Source organism: Sparassis crispa (assembly GCF_003851025.1).
Source record: "Sparassis crispa DNA, contig_000001F, whole genome shotgun sequence".
Lineage (NCBI taxonomy): Eukaryota > Fungi > Basidiomycota > Agaricomycetes > Polyporales > Sparassidaceae > Sparassis > Sparassis crispa.
The window spans coordinates 3,700,779-3,716,630 of record NW_020939748.1 but is presented as its reverse complement, the minus strand read 5'-3'; the positions used below and the strand labels follow the sequence as shown (position 1 = coordinate 3,716,630).

Sequence of the window (15,852 nt, the reverse complement as noted above, 5' to 3'; positions counted from 1 at the left end):
ATAAGCAGGGATGCCGAACCCTCTTCGTCCCAACCGTGAATCGCTGACGTGGAAGGAGGTTCGATGGGAGGACGGGATGGAGCTTTGATGCGGGTGAGTAGAGTTTGGTGAATGCGAGCTAGGCGGGGAACACGTTGAGGATGGCAAGAGGTTCAGTCGGTGTGAAGGGCTTTCTCGGTTTCTTTTTTCTATCTCTCCGTTTTCCTTTTTTCACTTCATAGACTCCCACCGTTGACATCACTTCCCCACACCTGAACAATGCAGTACTCATGAGACACCGCTGCTTTCATGGCAGCAAAGACACTTCTATTTTTCGACAACCAGCGCGTATTTACCTACGTTAGAGACTGTTCCTTGGCGCACTTGATCGCCTGCTTGCAGTATAAATACACAGATTTTCATCATCACCAACTGCACCTTCATTGATCACCTCTCTCGCGGACGCAATATTCCTTCCGGGAAGATCAAGTCACCGTGCATGCAAGCCATCGTCAGTATGCGCGGCACTACACAAAGCTGAAGGGATAGTTTCAAGACAATTTTTTTGTGATCAATTATACTAGCTTTTAGATTTTCGTCACGAACCGCAACTCGAGTTGCGATGTCTGTAGTAGGCAGTCCGTCAATATTCTGAGCCCTGACACGCCCGCCGCATTCAAGTTTACGTCCCCTAGTAATGCGATCCGGCGAAATTTTCTGCGGGAGGAGTTGGTATTCGCGTGTGCTGCGACAGCGAGAGACATCAGGACCCATCGAGGACTCTCCTAATTATCTTGAACCAAGGTAGGCATAGCGTTGTTGCAACTTCAGAACTAGCAGATGAGGCTGGATGGAGAGTAGGACACATCCGGGCAAGGAGAACTGGAACAGTGGACGCGGCAGTGGCATGCCGCAGTGGCTATACACAGGGCTGCCACGCAGCTGAGACCGTGCATCTACAGTGACAACATAAAGACGGAACAAAGAGGCTGGAATACATTGCAAGCAACTAAATAGCTGCACCGAGAATTCGAAGTCATGAACTGCACCTGTCGATCGTTGCTGGACCAAGTCTCTACTATTCGGTGCTGGAACAATGCAGTCAGTTCTGTTCCGCTATTTCATTCCCATCACGTGTCCAGAATATGTTTTCCAACACATAAAGCGCCTGTTGTTACCTTGGAGGGTCGGTGGGAATATCCTTAGCAATACACTGGCATATTAGACCGGCCTGAGAACAAGCGCCGGTGTGGCTACCGCGTTAGTTTGTCGCAGAAAACCAGACCTCGCACTTATCAGATATTCAGGAGCCCGCTAGGATCCACAAGGAGAGAGAGATGCGAAAGTGGAGTGCATTCAATCGCAGCCGAGACGAAGGGTGATGCATGATGGTCAGGTAGTGCGATTATTGCAACACAGACCACCGACCACGTGGGATTCCTTTTCGGGCGAGTCGTGCTAAGAATGTGATCGAACAATAGGTCAGACTGAGAGACATCCTCAGCAAATTCAGGATTGGTTTGAATCTTCTACCACGCTCGTAGGCTGTGCCTTCCCTCTCCTCCTTATTATTTCCTGTGCTTTGAACGTGCTTTCGCGGAAATTAAACGACAGTGCACGTCACAGCAGTCCCACTCACCGCATATAACAGCGTGCCTTTCATTCATCTACTCACCTGAATAGTCGCATACACACGACTGCTGCTATATATCCACCCGGCGACGCCCTACACCACCCAGTTCACCATGCTGCGAACGTTCCGCTCAATGAGCCCGGATTCCCCGCTCTATCGCGCGACGAGCACGATAGACGAGCTGACCCTCGCGCTCGCCAACTTCTCGCGCGCGTCCTCGCCAGAGCCGCTCCACGTCGCCGTGTGCTGCTGTAGGAAGGAAGAGTGCGCGACGAGTAAGGCGTGGCTAGCGTACAAGACCAAGATGGAGGCCAGGCTCGTACTCAGTGCAGGTGAGCGCCGTGTGTCGCGTCCAAGTCACTGCTGAAGGGCGTCCCGGTTAGAGGTCGGGCAAGCTCTCTTAGAGAGGCATGAGGCGTATGTGCGAAGGCGTGAGGTGCGTCCTTGTCTTTCTTGATCTGTATATACGGTCTTAATATTCGTTGTAGTCGGAACGATCACCAGTACCTACAGAAGCTAGCGACACCAGCGAGGGCCCTGTCGACGCACGAGTTGCGGAGTTAGTCAAGGAGGTGCGCACACCGTAAATTATGCGCCCCGCATGGCATTGACATTATCTTATGCAGAACGCAGTGCTGGAGAAGGTCCGTATGCAGCTGCACCAGTCTCGCCTGTATCACTGATCGCGCTTTCAGCGTCTCACACAGGCTCTAGTTAACAACGAAATGTCCGAAGCATCCAACAAGACGACATTGCAAGAGCTCGAGGAAGTTCGCGCCAACATGTCGCGCTTGACGACCCAACAGGCGCGCTCGATTGGGTGGGAGACCCGGCTCTCGAGCGCGCTGCAGGAGAAGGACGACATGCAGCAGGAGAGAGACAGCGCGGCGCAGCGGGCGAAACTGGCAGAGGCGCGGATTAGCATGCTGAGAGACAAGTGCGGTGAGTGGCTTCGCTTTTTGCGGTGTCGGCTGGAGGAGCCCTAATGGGTTGACGTCCGAAGCCAAGTTGCAGGCTCAACTGGTGCGTCTTCGTGAGGATCTGGACGCTCAGCGGTCGCATCGTCGAGTGATGTCTCAGGAGGTGCTGCAGGACGCGCGTCTGCGTTTGGCACAGCTGCAACAATCGGTGAGTGCCCTTTGTCCCACCATATCCACACGAGCCTGAGTGAATGTACCAACAGCAACAGGGCCACGCAATGGTGCCTGAGAATACGGAGATGACGACGGTGCTGGAGTCCCTGGTGACGGACAACGAGGCGCTGAAGCGTGATAACGCGGAGCTGCGGAACCTGCTCGGGGAGTCGCGCGAGGACCTGCGGGCACTGCAAGAAGAGATCCAGGAGCGGCGGGCGAATGACATGTCGTTTGCCCGGCATCGCTACACGCACAGCGGACAGTCGTCCGCGTCGTCCCCGCTGTCGCCCGTGTTCCATGTGGGGACCGCCCCTTCGCCGTCGGTGCTGCATTCCCTGGACCCCGCCTTGCGTGGGGGTCGACGTGCTGCCAGCATGGAGCGGGCGTCTCGAAGGGCTTTCGTGAGTCATTTCTTGTCGTTGTATGCATTGTACTGAGCCTGTACTCAGGAACTGCTCACGCCGGAGACGGAACAACGGCCGCTGTCTCCCGCAGACTCGCTCATGCCGAGCGAGGCGAAATGGACGTCGTTTTCGCGTGCAAGCTATCCATCGTCGCGTGACAGCTTGGAGAACGATGACGATGATGCGAGGGCATCCCCCGGGTATCCACGTGCGCAGAAGACATTGTATCCCCTGACTCGCTCGCGCGGCGTGCAGACGGATGGCGGCGAGAGCCAGTCCCCGTCGTCCGTCCTGCGTGCATATAGCGACCAGGCGTCCTCGTTCGCGTCATTCTCACCCCACGACGGGCAGTCCGAGTCATCTTCTGTGACGGACAATAATCAGTCCTCCTCGACCGTCATGAGCGCGCTCCTCGAGCGAGTGACGACACTCCTGACGCGCCTCAGCCAGGCGGACGCGTTTACACTGACAGACCGGCTGAAGCGGCAGCACCTGGTTGGCGCGGACGTGAGCCATCTCTCGCGTACGACTGTGAGCGGAATCCTGCGCGAGTCCGCCGCACTCCGTGCGCACTTCCGCGCGTTCCTCGAGGACGATAAGGTCACGACGACATGCACGCGCCGGGACCTCCGGACACTCCTCAGGCTCGTCAAGGACATGTTCGCCGAGATGGGCCAGATGCGCGTTACCCTCAACGATGTCATCCTCGACCCCAGCGTCGCGAACAAGGTTAGTGAGATGGCGCTGCATCCCGCAAAGGCGACTGCAGAGACATCGGGAGTAGACGCGGGGAACCTCTCTGCTCCAGGATGGATGGCTCCGATCTCGAAGCTGCTCGGCCTACCATCCGCCGGGCCAAATGCAAGCGAACAGGCCGCCTCTCGGGCACTCGCGCCTCCCGTGCGGTCGAGCAGCCGCGGGCGTGGCCGCGCCCCCTCCCGCGTCGTCCCCAAGCGCGAGGCCGCCTTGTCCGCATCCGCGATGACCGTGAACGTGGAATTCAGCGGAACCGCGGTCGGGCGCTCGGTCACGAGCACCTACTCTGCGCATCCCGAGCGCGAGGACAGCATCAGCATTCTGTCGATGCAGAGCCTCACGACGCAGCCAGTTGCTCCGGTCCCAAATGGGCCCAATACGAACCTCTCCCGGAGTGTCATGGGTATCTTCGCCGGGGCACCACGGACTGAGGATAGCGTTGATCCGTGGATCGTGATTCCTAAGCCACAACGCGGATTCACAGTTCCTATGCCAGGCGTAAGAGAAGGGAGCTTAACTGGGACAGGTGCGCCTTCTGGCTCGGCATCGGGGGCCGCGACCGTTGGACGGTCTGCGCTGCGACACGCAGCATCCCGCATCGGGCTGTCGCGCCTGGTCGATGCTGTCGACTTGGCAGGCGATCGTCCGGAGCCTCAAGAGGCGAGTCCGAGCACGCTATTGGACCGCACGCTCATCCGGCGGGGCCTGTCGGACTCCTCCATCCATACCACGTTCATGAATCACGGTGAGGAGGAGGCCAAGCCCGCCGAACACGAGACCTCCGCGACGCAAGACCACCAGTCTGTACTCGCTGCGATCAGCAAGCGGATGCAGGGCTTCCGATTCGCAGGTCCCACTTCGAACGCGGACGCAGGACGCCCGGTTTCGCGCCCTGAGACACCCGTCTCACGACCAAACGTCAAGAGCCCTGATCGCGAAGGGGCACATACGCCCACGCGCCCGCGCGCATCGTCACCTCGCGCCATTCCGCCTGGCACGGCAGGGCTTCTGCGGACCTTGAACTTGGCATCGTGGGCGACGACGGCGCTGGACCCCAATCAGCCTCCATCGTCTTCATTATTCGGAGAGAGTCCTCGCGAGGAGACATTCATGCACCGGACTTGGAGTCGTGAGGGGGATTACTGATGACACTCACTTATGGTCTGATCTTAGAGAACATCTATTGTTACATTGTACTTGCTTACTGTTAGGTGCCGCATGTAAATTATAGCATACAAGTCTCGTACCTCTACCCTACAGTACCACTTATAGATACCAGTCCAGGACTATCACTGGTGACACCAATGTATATACCATTAGGGCGATACCAGCGTGGCTTGCCGGTCACAGGTTTTTCTTTCCGCTACCTGAGCGTTACCAAACAGGACGTAATCCAGCGACTCGACGAGGGGCGCAAGTAGCGCACCAGCATGAAAGTTCATAACTCAAGAAGGGTACGAGAGTGTACAGAGTGAGTGCGAATCCGATATGCAGTAAGCTACCATACACTAATGGAAATTGAAGGCGACGAATTGGAATAACTTAGGGTAGATACGGGTATGCCAAAAGTGATCGAGGCGGGTAGAGTAACTAAAAAGACAGTCATCATTCAATAATCTTCACCACGAGCTCCGATATCCAGTTGATCATCTTCGTAGCGTGTCCGCGGTTGGGAGGCAAGAATTGGAAACTGTTGGCCAGCCCCTGCATATTGAGCTCCTCCAAGGCGTACAGGTGACCCCGACCAGGGCCGTGGACAGTACTCTCATCGACAGTACTGAGAGTCGACGCAGATCCGGACCCTCGCACAAGTGTTCCCTTCTCCGTGTCCTGCATGGCCACTTGGAAGAAATTGGAGACTGAGCTTAAAATCGCGGGGCTAGAGGAATTCGCAAATGCATCCTTGATCTTGTCCTGTAGGCTATCGTATCTGCAAGGAAGGTCAGAATTATGTTCAGAATTTGGAGGTGAAAGAGCCCCACGTTAACGACGCAATGTTCGGGAAGGCGTCTCCGACATCGGACAACAGGTTGTACAGAATCTGCGATTCCACGTCGTCTCCTTGGGCGGTGGTAAGCACCGCGCCTACGAATGATGTCACGAACAGCGCTGTATTGCTGTCCATCAAGCCGAGCATTTCGAACGGAATTTTGACAAAGGGCTCTTCTTCCTCATTGAGAGATGGGGAGGGTTCCTCCGAAACCCAAGACAAATCCAAGTTGGAATCATCAACAAGCTGTCTGAAGCTCGTCTTCGTTGTGGATATTGGTATCAGGGCCAGGAAGTAGCCGAGAACCTCCTGACAAATAGGTGTATTGGGCCCATCGTCGGCGTGCTCTGCTTCCCCGCAAGTCGTTGCAGTGATCCGTAGTAAGCTCCTCAGTGCAGCTTCTGCGGCATCCTTCAATCCTGAATGGCGGATACCCTTGAAGATGATAGATGCGAGGGAGAACGAAAAACTGGATTCAAAAGAGAGGCCGAGAAGCTGGTCCAGTTGGCATGCGATCTCCTCAAGCGGTGCTCTACCATCCAAAAGGACGGCAGATACTCCATTTTCTTCGAACGCGCCTTGTACTGCCATCACCTCCAAGGTGATTCGAAGTAAATGGATCGCTTCTACGTAGAGACCTATGTGACTTGATTGCAGGAGGGAAACTGACAGCCAGAAGAGTTGGCAGATATACCGGGAGTTACGCGGTAGAGCAGGAACAACATTGCGAATGCAGCGTAACATGCTGACAACACAGGTGATGTCCGTCTCGTTGGATTGTGACAGAGCAGTCTTGAAAGCCACAAGCATCTGGTAGAGAAGATCGTCGTCCACGTCTGAGTTGGCCAAAACTCCGAGAGATATGAAGGCGCGGGTTTGAACGGCGGGTGAGAGCTGGAATGCTGAGGATGTTACCAGACTCATCCATCGTGCACGCCAAGTATTTGATATATCTTATAAGGCGTAAGCAACGGCATGAACAAAGACCGATACCACACACCATTCGAGTCAGAGATTGTCTCCAGGATCCGTAGAAGGAACCGCATCATGCTTTCAAGAGTGTCAATGAAAATCCTCTCGTTCGGTGGATCAATCGAATAGAGATCGCTGGAGGGAGTATGCCGCACGAGCCCGAACAGGCGTAGTGTCTCAGGCTGTTCACATTCGTGCAGAAGGGACTGGATCTCAGGACTCGCAGTATTATTGCTAAGTCGAGCAGTGTACAGGGAGTTCAACATGTTGACCAAGACGCCATATATCGTTTCGCGGACATAGGTAGATCCGGTGGCGGCCATGATGCTGGAGACATATAGGGTGTCGGGAACGAACACTTGACTACTGGCCGCATTTCTCGACTGATAGCTGACAACCAGAGCGAGTCGACAGAGGCACACAAGTTCGCTCCAATGCGCATTGTCTGCCAGGTTCTTCGTTGGCTTTGTGGAAGTCTTTCCGACAACCTTGTGTGGAGGGTTAGAAAGAATAGTTTATAGGAAGAACACGACCCGCCTTGCGTAAACGATTCGATAGCCGAGCGCGGACATGGATGGATGGAAATGCTCCCAGTGTCTTCGCGACTATCTCACCTCTTGATGAACCTATCCCTCCGTCTACCGCGGCACGCATTAATTCATCTAACACAGGGTAGACGACGCTGCTGTCGTATTTGGCAAACTCGAGCCATATATATTTCTGAACAAGATAATGAAGCTATACAATATTCATCAGCTACCGAGACTGTCCAGAAAGCACTTACTCACCTCTTGTTCAGCCAGTGTCAACTCTATCAGAACCCGCACACAGTCCCGGAATTTTGCACCAGACTGCTCGTAATATTTGCTGGCCGGATTAGTAAAATAATGCATATTCCTGATCCAAGCGCTGATATAATGTAAGCAGTTCACTCTTTGCACTGTCGAAGCTTTATTCAGCCCCGAGACTGTTTCGGAAATGAAGTCGAGCGTGAGCTGAGGGGCGAAGCCGGCTAATCCTTCATTGAGCTGCACTAAGAAAGGACCGGGAGGCCCGTTCACAATAACAGCTATCCAAAGCAGCATCAGTAAAAAAAACTTGGAGTTGCTATCTGCACTTACTCTTTGATGGCAGGAGCGGCTTTCCTTCATAATCGAGGTATGTGCAGACAGCCGAAAGCAGATGATACGCAGCCATATGAAGTTCCTCGTCTTCAGAGCTCATACTCATCATGCCAATATGGAGTAGTGTGATCACGATATTGGATAATCTGGAGAAACGCTCCGCACCGGGCAATTGTAGAGGCTGTGCAGAACCCTTTGCAGTTCGGATGGCCTGTAAGTGACCGAGTTGTCAGCGCGGTCCAGCGACCCAGTAAAATATACGTACCTGGACGACTGCCCCACGGAGAGGAGAGGAGAAATAGAGGGTGACCCCATGGCGAACTCTGCGGATGATGAATTCATTGGATTCATGGCCCGTTGCGACATTATAGACGTCATTAATATCCGATAGCGGTACTATCTCCGTCGCTTTACACGCCAACGAGTTGCAGATCGGTTGAGCCTTCATCTATTGCGTATCTTAGCCACATGCTTGCAAAAGATGAAGAACTTCAACTGCTCACTGTGGTGACTCGCAAGTGGTTTGTGGCGACTATTAGTGTGACTGGCTCACGCATGGGATGTGTATGTCGCATTGTCACCTCCGTGAAGGGTGTTCGATGCTCCTGTTCCAAATCCCCTGCCTCATGGTTGACTTTAAGACACGGCATACAGGATTTACCCACATACCAGCGTACGACAATGAAGACATGTAAGTGCCTGGAGGATATTTCTGCAGGAGTTCCTCCAATGAGCAATGGGTTGAATACTCCTTGGACAACGGTGCGCCTGCAAGAGCATGACCAAATCCGATCAGTAGAGAAGATGGAGAATCCACGACTCAAGGAGCGTACCCGACGCAAGATTGTACAATCTTCTGAGGTATTTCAAGGCCAGAGTATTCGGAGCTAAAATGTGAGATGTTTTGAAGCGTTTCCGAATATCGGCCGGTATGACCTCATGTGCGAACTTCAACCATTGAGCCGGTATCTGAGAAGCAGCGGTGAAACATGTGAAGTCGAACACTATGTCAAAGTCCCGTATATCGTTTAGAGGCGAAGTGAGACTCTATGATGAAGGTTCAGGTAAGGACTGATTACGGCGCTGCTGGATTCTCACCTTAAAGATATGGTACAGCAATAATTCAATGTCTAGCACTTCCACGTCAATCTTTGACACAGAAAGAACAAATACAGCGGTATCCTGGTGAAACAAGGGATCAACAACAATCACATAAAGGTGTCCAATTTCTGACCTGAGGTGTGAGTGCCTTGACAAATAGATCCTGCACTGACGTGGTGTCTTTGTAGTCATACCTCGACATCAAGTCAAGGTACTCCCGATGCGCATGGCTAGTCGATTCAGTAACCTGCGGACTCTCTAACGGCTGTCCTAGCTCGAGCAGCGCTGCACAGAGAGCATCCCACAAGCGCTTCCCATTGGCAGTGGATGCTTCTCCCTCGGGAGTAAGCTGTTGGTCAGGAGGTGGCTTCGACAGGCTTAATAACTCTTTACCGACTTTGTCAGCATGTTTCTCGAGGATACGGTGCAGCACTATTGTATCAGTATCATCATAAGTCGTGTTCAACCATTCATCAGACTCCTCATCGGGAGGGGTTGGATTGTAGATCTTCATCGCGAATCAGTATCGACTTAGGTACGACAACGGATATGTCAAAGACTGACCCTCACTTCGCTCAGGAAACGGGTCACATTCATGATATTGTCCTCCAAGAACTTGTTCAAAGAGATCATATGTGGTTCCTTCCCAAAGAAAATGTTGTTCGCAAGACTCTGCATGACCTTCGCAATAATCATCAGGCCACGGCGGATGACTTTGTTCTCCTTCGGAACTTCAATGTCCACCGTCTCGGGGGAGACAATGGCAGGGGAGATGAACCTGAACCCACTGTCAGATAAACCAGGTGAGATATTCACAGGCTTACCGTAGAAACATAAACGAGCCTATCGCAGCAAACTTAGCCTCCGGCCACACCTCCTGGCTAAACGTGATACAATAAGACCAGCGACCACGCGAGAGTCAGAGTCACGTACACGGCTTTGGCAATGTGGGCGCATATCTCGCGAAACATCCTGACAGATGGATATGATGAATTGGCAACATTCAACGCCTGCGCACGGATGACTTACGAGGGGATAGTAGGGACTGAAGACGAGATGATCTGAAGGAAAGAGGTGACTACGAGCTTAACATTCTCGGAATTCTGCACCGCAGCCTGTTCTCCGACTTTAAGCGGATCAAGATCGTAACCATGTCCTGCTGGCAAAGAAGACATCGTTTTCAGAAGCGGCATGACAATGCTCCTCAAGTAGTTGTAGCCATAGATGCTGGCAAAAGCCGACAGAAAACGGGTGCAGGTAGAGTTGCCACGGAATAATGCAGTATCGCTGTCTGATGAAAAGTCGCCCCTCAAAGGTAGCCTGCGAGACGAAGAACATGATGACCCACCTGTATTTGCTACCTCCAAGTCAATCATCATCTTCATAAGGGTCATCAGCGAGGACCTCGTATCAAAGAGATTCAGCAGGACAGAGATCAAGTTATCTACCTCCCCGGAGGGACAGATTTGGCAGATAGCGAGGGCGAGAATCATCTATAGGACATCAACATGGGATGGAGATGTGAAACAGAAGCGTCAAAACTCACGTCAGGCCCCTTTATTAGCTGTATTGGTCGAACGTTAGAAATAACTCAATATTCTTGGACCGCAGGGACCTACCTCGCACAAGCGACTTTGTCGGTTGACCACAGGCTGAGTGTTCTCCGCAGAGAGCTCGATGCCTTGACCTAAAACGCGTGTGAACACGTTCGCAAATAACACCCGCTTGGCGTTGTCCTTGTCATATGCTAGAGGTAGAAAATGCTTCACTCCACACTCCGTATTGGCGCTGATCAGAGAGGTGATTCCGGTCAACACAAGATCGCGTAGTTGATCCTCCTGCTGAGTGGCTCGCATCTAGAGGTGATTAAGTCGCTATGATATACGAAACCGACCAAAATGGAACCCACTTGCGAGAGCGACGATGCTTTGTCAGACAAACCATCGTCACCGACCTAAATTCGATGGATCAAATCCATTGGGGAGCGTGAAGAAATCGACGCGTTCTCACAATGTAGTTAGTGCGGCTGCTCTCCACAACCTTCAGCAGGAAGTTCAGGTAGCGAATAAAGAGTCGCGAAATGACATGTGTAGCCTCTTCTCCACTGGTGCCTGGAGGAGCTTGAAGTTGCAGACAGTCGAGTAGGTTCACAACCGTCTTGAAAGCGGTCATATTGAGTTCGCGTTGCGTCGCTGCAAGGTCTGGAGCTTCGATCTGGTCGACACCCACTCAGCGATTGTCATGCCCAGTCACACACGACAAGCTTACCAACGACGGATCCTGGATCCAGTCGATAACAATATCAACTACATTTTGGCGCGTGTCGGTGTCTTTGCGAATAATGATAGTTTCCGCTTGCTTGAAGACACTTTCGCATAGACCACAGTACTTGATCTTGATGCGAGACGATGACGGATCGTGCAGGCGCGTGATGAAGCCAGCAAGAATCAACAGCGTAGACCCGATGTCAATGCCTCGCATCTCTTCTACGTTCTGAACGTTTTCGACCAGTACTCTCAGGATCGCAGTAAACTTAGATATAGGTTAGACTTCGCTGATTTTAGACAATAAAGGTGGCTCAAGCTTACTTGGTCAAGGAAAACTGCAAGAGATTCCCAATGCAACTTCTCACCGCTGATTTGGCGAAGTACACTGCAATGCTCGAAGTGAGCGGTATTTAAGAGTGCCATGGATATGTGGTTGCGGACCTATCCAACTCCTTGAAAACCCTTGTGTACAACCGCGGATGCACCTCGGTGCTCAGGGCTTCTCTTGCAACTTCCCGATGTTGTACAGTATCTGAAATCAACAGGTCGATAAGCACTGTTAAGAAGGATGAGAGCAAGTCCGCAGGATCCCGCAGTACTCGCATCTGGTCTGGAAGGTAGTAGGAAGGAATCGTCGTAGTCAAGGCCGAAGGATCATGGCCGTCGCGTATACACGCTGATCCGAATGCTGTCATAAAAAGAGTGAGATTTTGCCATTGAGCCTGGCATTCCTGCGACCGGGGTAAACTTGAGTCTCGTGGATCAAAGTTTCTCGGTCTTACCTCCAGTGTGAGCGAATTGTCTCCAATGGGTCTCATATTGGGATCACATCTTTCTAGTTCTCGTGTTGTCCGTTGAACAAGATCATGAAGTGCATGCCAGCGCCAGAAGCACTCCTCCCACACAGCCGTATTGATCGCAGAAGAAAATGTCATCGAACGCATGATCTTCCTAACGCGCTTCTGATGTCCGATTCGCCCTGTTTATCTGCTCAGCCCTGAATCTCATGCCGTTGTAGAATGACGACGTACCGACAGCAATAACCGAAGGATCACCTAACTGCTCGTAGAGCGTGTAACGCTTTACCCTCTCCTCCTCGTTCTCTGCAGCAGGTGCTGGAGCCTTAGGCATTGTCTCGGCCCGCGCAAGTAGACGAAGGCAGTGAGCTGCTGTCAATGTGACATAGCTGTCTGCGGAGGTCAATGAGACTAGGAAAGCTATCTCCGCTATCGCAAAGGCTGGTACACGATCAGTGCACATCTGAATGGGTTCGATATGCTCCTGCAACGTCTGTCAGGTTGAGCGATTAGTTACCGCAAAGAAGGCACGTACTTTAGTACTCGAACTGAAGCGATACATAATCTCGTACGCCATGCTGATGAACATGCGCTGCGACTGAAGATCCGTGCGCGTGTCAATCAGGTTCATGCCCAAAGCCGCAAGAACGGCGGGTCTACAATGATCTTGAAGTCAGCGGAAATGTTCGAATGGAAAGGCACATACGCCGTGGATTTCAACCAAGCACTAGCAACTTCAAAGTAGACATTTTCCGGAGTCATGTTGACAACTGCATCAACTAAACGGCGGAATGTCCGCGCCATGCACAGCTTGTGGGTAAGGTCGCGGGGTGTCCTCCACAAGTCCAATCCTTCTGGAATCCAATGCGGCTCCTGATCCATAGTAAGGGACTCTATCCAGAACATAGGGTCTGTCCGATACAAGGCCAAGATTGAGAACACTATCAACTCTCGGTCGGGCAGAGTCTCAGAGGTATATCTCTTGGCTTTCGGCCGTACAGCAATCTTTTTCATGTTCCCCTGCGGGTCAGTTTCGCTGCGACGACTCGCGCAAACCTGGCAGACATGCAAACTGAGTATGCACGGTAACGAGAGCTAAGACTATGCTACCTTGTAGATAATAGGCAGACGTGGGATTACCACAGCCTTCAATTGATCAAGAGGCTTCTGCCACGGGATGCGAGAAGCCTAGTTATGACATATTATGCTCGGTTTAGATGATATCCGACAGCGGGTCACGAACCTCGATAACAAGAGTCGTGCATGCTTTCACAACGGAAATCTTCACCGCATATGCGCGTTCAGGCTCGAGACAAAGCCCAAAGATAGGTAGCGTATCTTCAAGAGGCAGGAAGCGGTAGATTGTCACAAGAATATCACTGATAAGAGCAACATCTATCTCATCCGGATCCTCCCAGAATGGTTTCTGACTGCCCCATTGGAGAAGTTGTCCCTAGAGAGAAGAGTAACGAATTGTCAGCGATCGTGACGTTAGTCATCAGAAAGGAGGCACCTTAAGATGATGGGCAATATCAGACGCCATCGAGAACAACGGCGTCTCGCTCCCATCCTCGGGATTGAGTCGAGAAGCGGCTCTGCAAATGTCCAAGACGCAGATTAGAGCCACATCTGAAATTTTCGTCTCGACCAGCAGGTTCCTAATCATCACGTCGACAAAGTTTTTGTCCTGCAGCGTGCACATGGTTATTTACCATTCACGAAGACAGTAACTGAACTTACTTTACGATTGTACATTGAAGACAGAGGCATGCCCACTGAATTTGTGGTGTAGTCGACCCTCACTCTGTCGTTGCTGATACACATAAGTGCCGTGAGGGTCGGACAGATATTCTGGTTCATCTTATCCTTGACCACATCCCAGGTCTCGTACAAAATGTCGAAGACGCGCTCAGGACCACCATCGAGCCGACGGTGGCGGCAAATAGTCTCATTGAACTCTTCCGGAAATAGTTCGATCCAGTTCCAGATCGCACCTCGCAGCGGTATCGCGATCGCCATCTGCGCCTCTCGCTTCATGTTCACCAGGAGCGACGACAATTCTGCACAAAAGTCAAATTGGAGCAGTCGTTCAGTGAAGAGAAAACGCACCGTACAGGGCCTGCGTCAACCGCACTTTATCCAGCGCACTGTGGGTCATCAACTGCAAGTCAATGACGTCTGGATCAATTTCTGTTGTATTCGCGAGGGAATGGATCTTGTTCCGGATGCGCGTCAGGACAATCGGCCAATTCGAAGCCGACAAGTGATATACGACACGACCGACGAATCTGGTGATGAGGGCATTCAAGGAGCCCATCGCTTTGGAGGTAACAAGAGACGTTGTCTCGTAGACGAGCGAATGCTTCGAGATGTAAGCAGACGAAATTGTGCTGGGTGGAGAATTGAGAGTTGTTGAGGACGAATGCTTTGCGCGTATCATGCTTCTAGGGAACGGCGAGATGCTGGGAGGCGTACTGGCGCTGTTGGCGAAGACGTCTGTGGACGGCTCCACTTCCGGAAGCTCGATGGACTCAAAGTCGTGGTACGACGCGACAAAATTCAAACTCGCAGAAGACATTAGACGGTATTTCGGAGGAGCGGTTTGTCGGAGGAAAAGTACCATCACGCTCAAGACATACTTGGCACAGTTGTCATCCAGGGGAGGAGGTTCCACCCGCAGAGATGACAGATGATCATACGACTCCTTATCGCGACTTCTGGCCTGAACGGGAGAATCTGGGACACAGGTCCTGGAGGTGGCGAGGCTCGGTTGCTGGCTATTTCGAGAGTCCGGCCTATTCGCCTCTGGACGGCGGTTCCAACGCGACGCCATTGCAATGGAGAGAACCTTCAGTACAAAGAGTTGTGATTGTAGAACATCGAGATTTCTGAAGTTGTCGGGGTCAATTTGCTGCAAGAAATAGTTCAGTTGGTTCGTTTCGGTGCGAGTTCATTTGATCTACCTTGGCCAATTTCTCCAGCAACTCACTCAGCGCCCACGCTATAATATCCAGTGACTCCCGCGACAATTCCACGAGAGATTCGACCACTTCTTGCGTTGCCTCATCCGTCTCCAGCTCAGTCAAAGTAATACCCGAATTACATGGGAGCTAGAAGTCCTCATTGTCAGCACATGCCGTCTCGTCACGCGTGCATCCTCCCCGTAGATACAACGGGTGAGCGGGACATAGTCACTCACCTTGTTTTTCAGTCTGTTCACGAGAACATATACTACTTTTTGTTGAGGTGTCGCAGGTATTGAGTTGGAGCTGTAAGGAAGATTCTGCGACTGCACGACAGGAGACTGCCCAGAGATGCTGTGATTCGACCCATTGCTTCTATGGGCCCGCGTGGAGGAGGACGCGACGTTATGGGCGGCAGAAGCGCGCCGTGGAGGCATGGCTTGCGCGCTGCGAGTCAATAAAGAAAGGTCCGAAGGGCCTGGGTAAGACGGAATGCCGGCCAGGACAGATTATTGGAGGAGGTGGAGGTGAGAGGAGAAAACGGCAGAGCGGTGGACGAGACAAAGGGAAGTGCTCGTCGTCGGCTCTGGCAGCTTGTACACGGCGGGGCGCGCGGGACAGGCGCGCATTAGTGATTACGTAAAAATGACACTTCCCGCTCTCTGAAGTGAGCGCTTGAGCATTGAAAGCTCCAAGGCTCTGATAGCTTGGGCATAATATTTCTGAAATT

General features: G+C 52.3%; 2 protein-coding genes across 2 annotated transcripts; one reads left to right on the top strand and one right to left on the bottom strand.

The window, feature by feature from the left end:
• Window positions 1-1,724: 1,724 nt before the first annotated feature.
• Window positions 1,725-5,054, top strand: SCP_0213290 (hypothetical protein; the record flags this gene model as incomplete). Its single annotated transcript, XM_027755238.1, has 8 exons — window positions 1,725-1,944; window positions 1,996-2,048; window positions 2,101-2,184; window positions 2,239-2,256; window positions 2,308-2,554; window positions 2,616-2,740; window positions 2,796-3,149; window positions 3,198-5,054. The coding sequence occupies 8 exons, from the start codon at window positions 1,725-1,727 to the stop codon at window positions 5,052-5,054; spliced, it is 2,958 nt and encodes a 985-aa protein (XP_027611039.1).
• A 459-nt stretch (window positions 5,055-5,513) lies between these two features.
• SCP_0213280 (hypothetical protein) lies at window positions 5,514-15,559 on the bottom strand (the record flags this gene model as incomplete). The annotated part of the gene is made up of 35 exons (XM_027755237.1): window positions 5,514-5,838; window positions 5,891-6,851; window positions 6,899-7,358; window positions 7,408-7,608; window positions 7,659-7,939; window positions 7,992-8,205; window positions 8,260-8,442; window positions 8,498-8,613; window positions 8,664-8,762; window positions 8,828-9,041; window positions 9,093-9,176; window positions 9,229-9,603; window positions 9,660-9,873; window positions 9,920-9,976; window positions 10,029-10,067; window positions 10,125-10,386; window positions 10,444-10,588; window positions 10,642-10,659; window positions 10,715-10,951; window positions 11,005-11,049; window positions 11,106-11,309; window positions 11,364-11,627; window positions 11,684-11,747; window positions 11,804-12,093; window positions 12,145-12,341; window positions 12,394-12,643; window positions 12,695-12,815; window positions 12,866-13,215; window positions 13,270-13,347; window positions 13,403-13,612; window positions 13,673-13,846; window positions 13,900-14,219; window positions 14,269-15,070; window positions 15,123-15,269; window positions 15,359-15,559. The coding sequence occupies 35 exons, from the start codon at window positions 15,557-15,559 to the stop codon at window positions 5,514-5,516; spliced, it is 8,202 nt and encodes a 2,733-aa protein (XP_027611038.1).
• Between the last annotated feature and the right edge of the window lie 293 nt (window positions 15,560-15,852).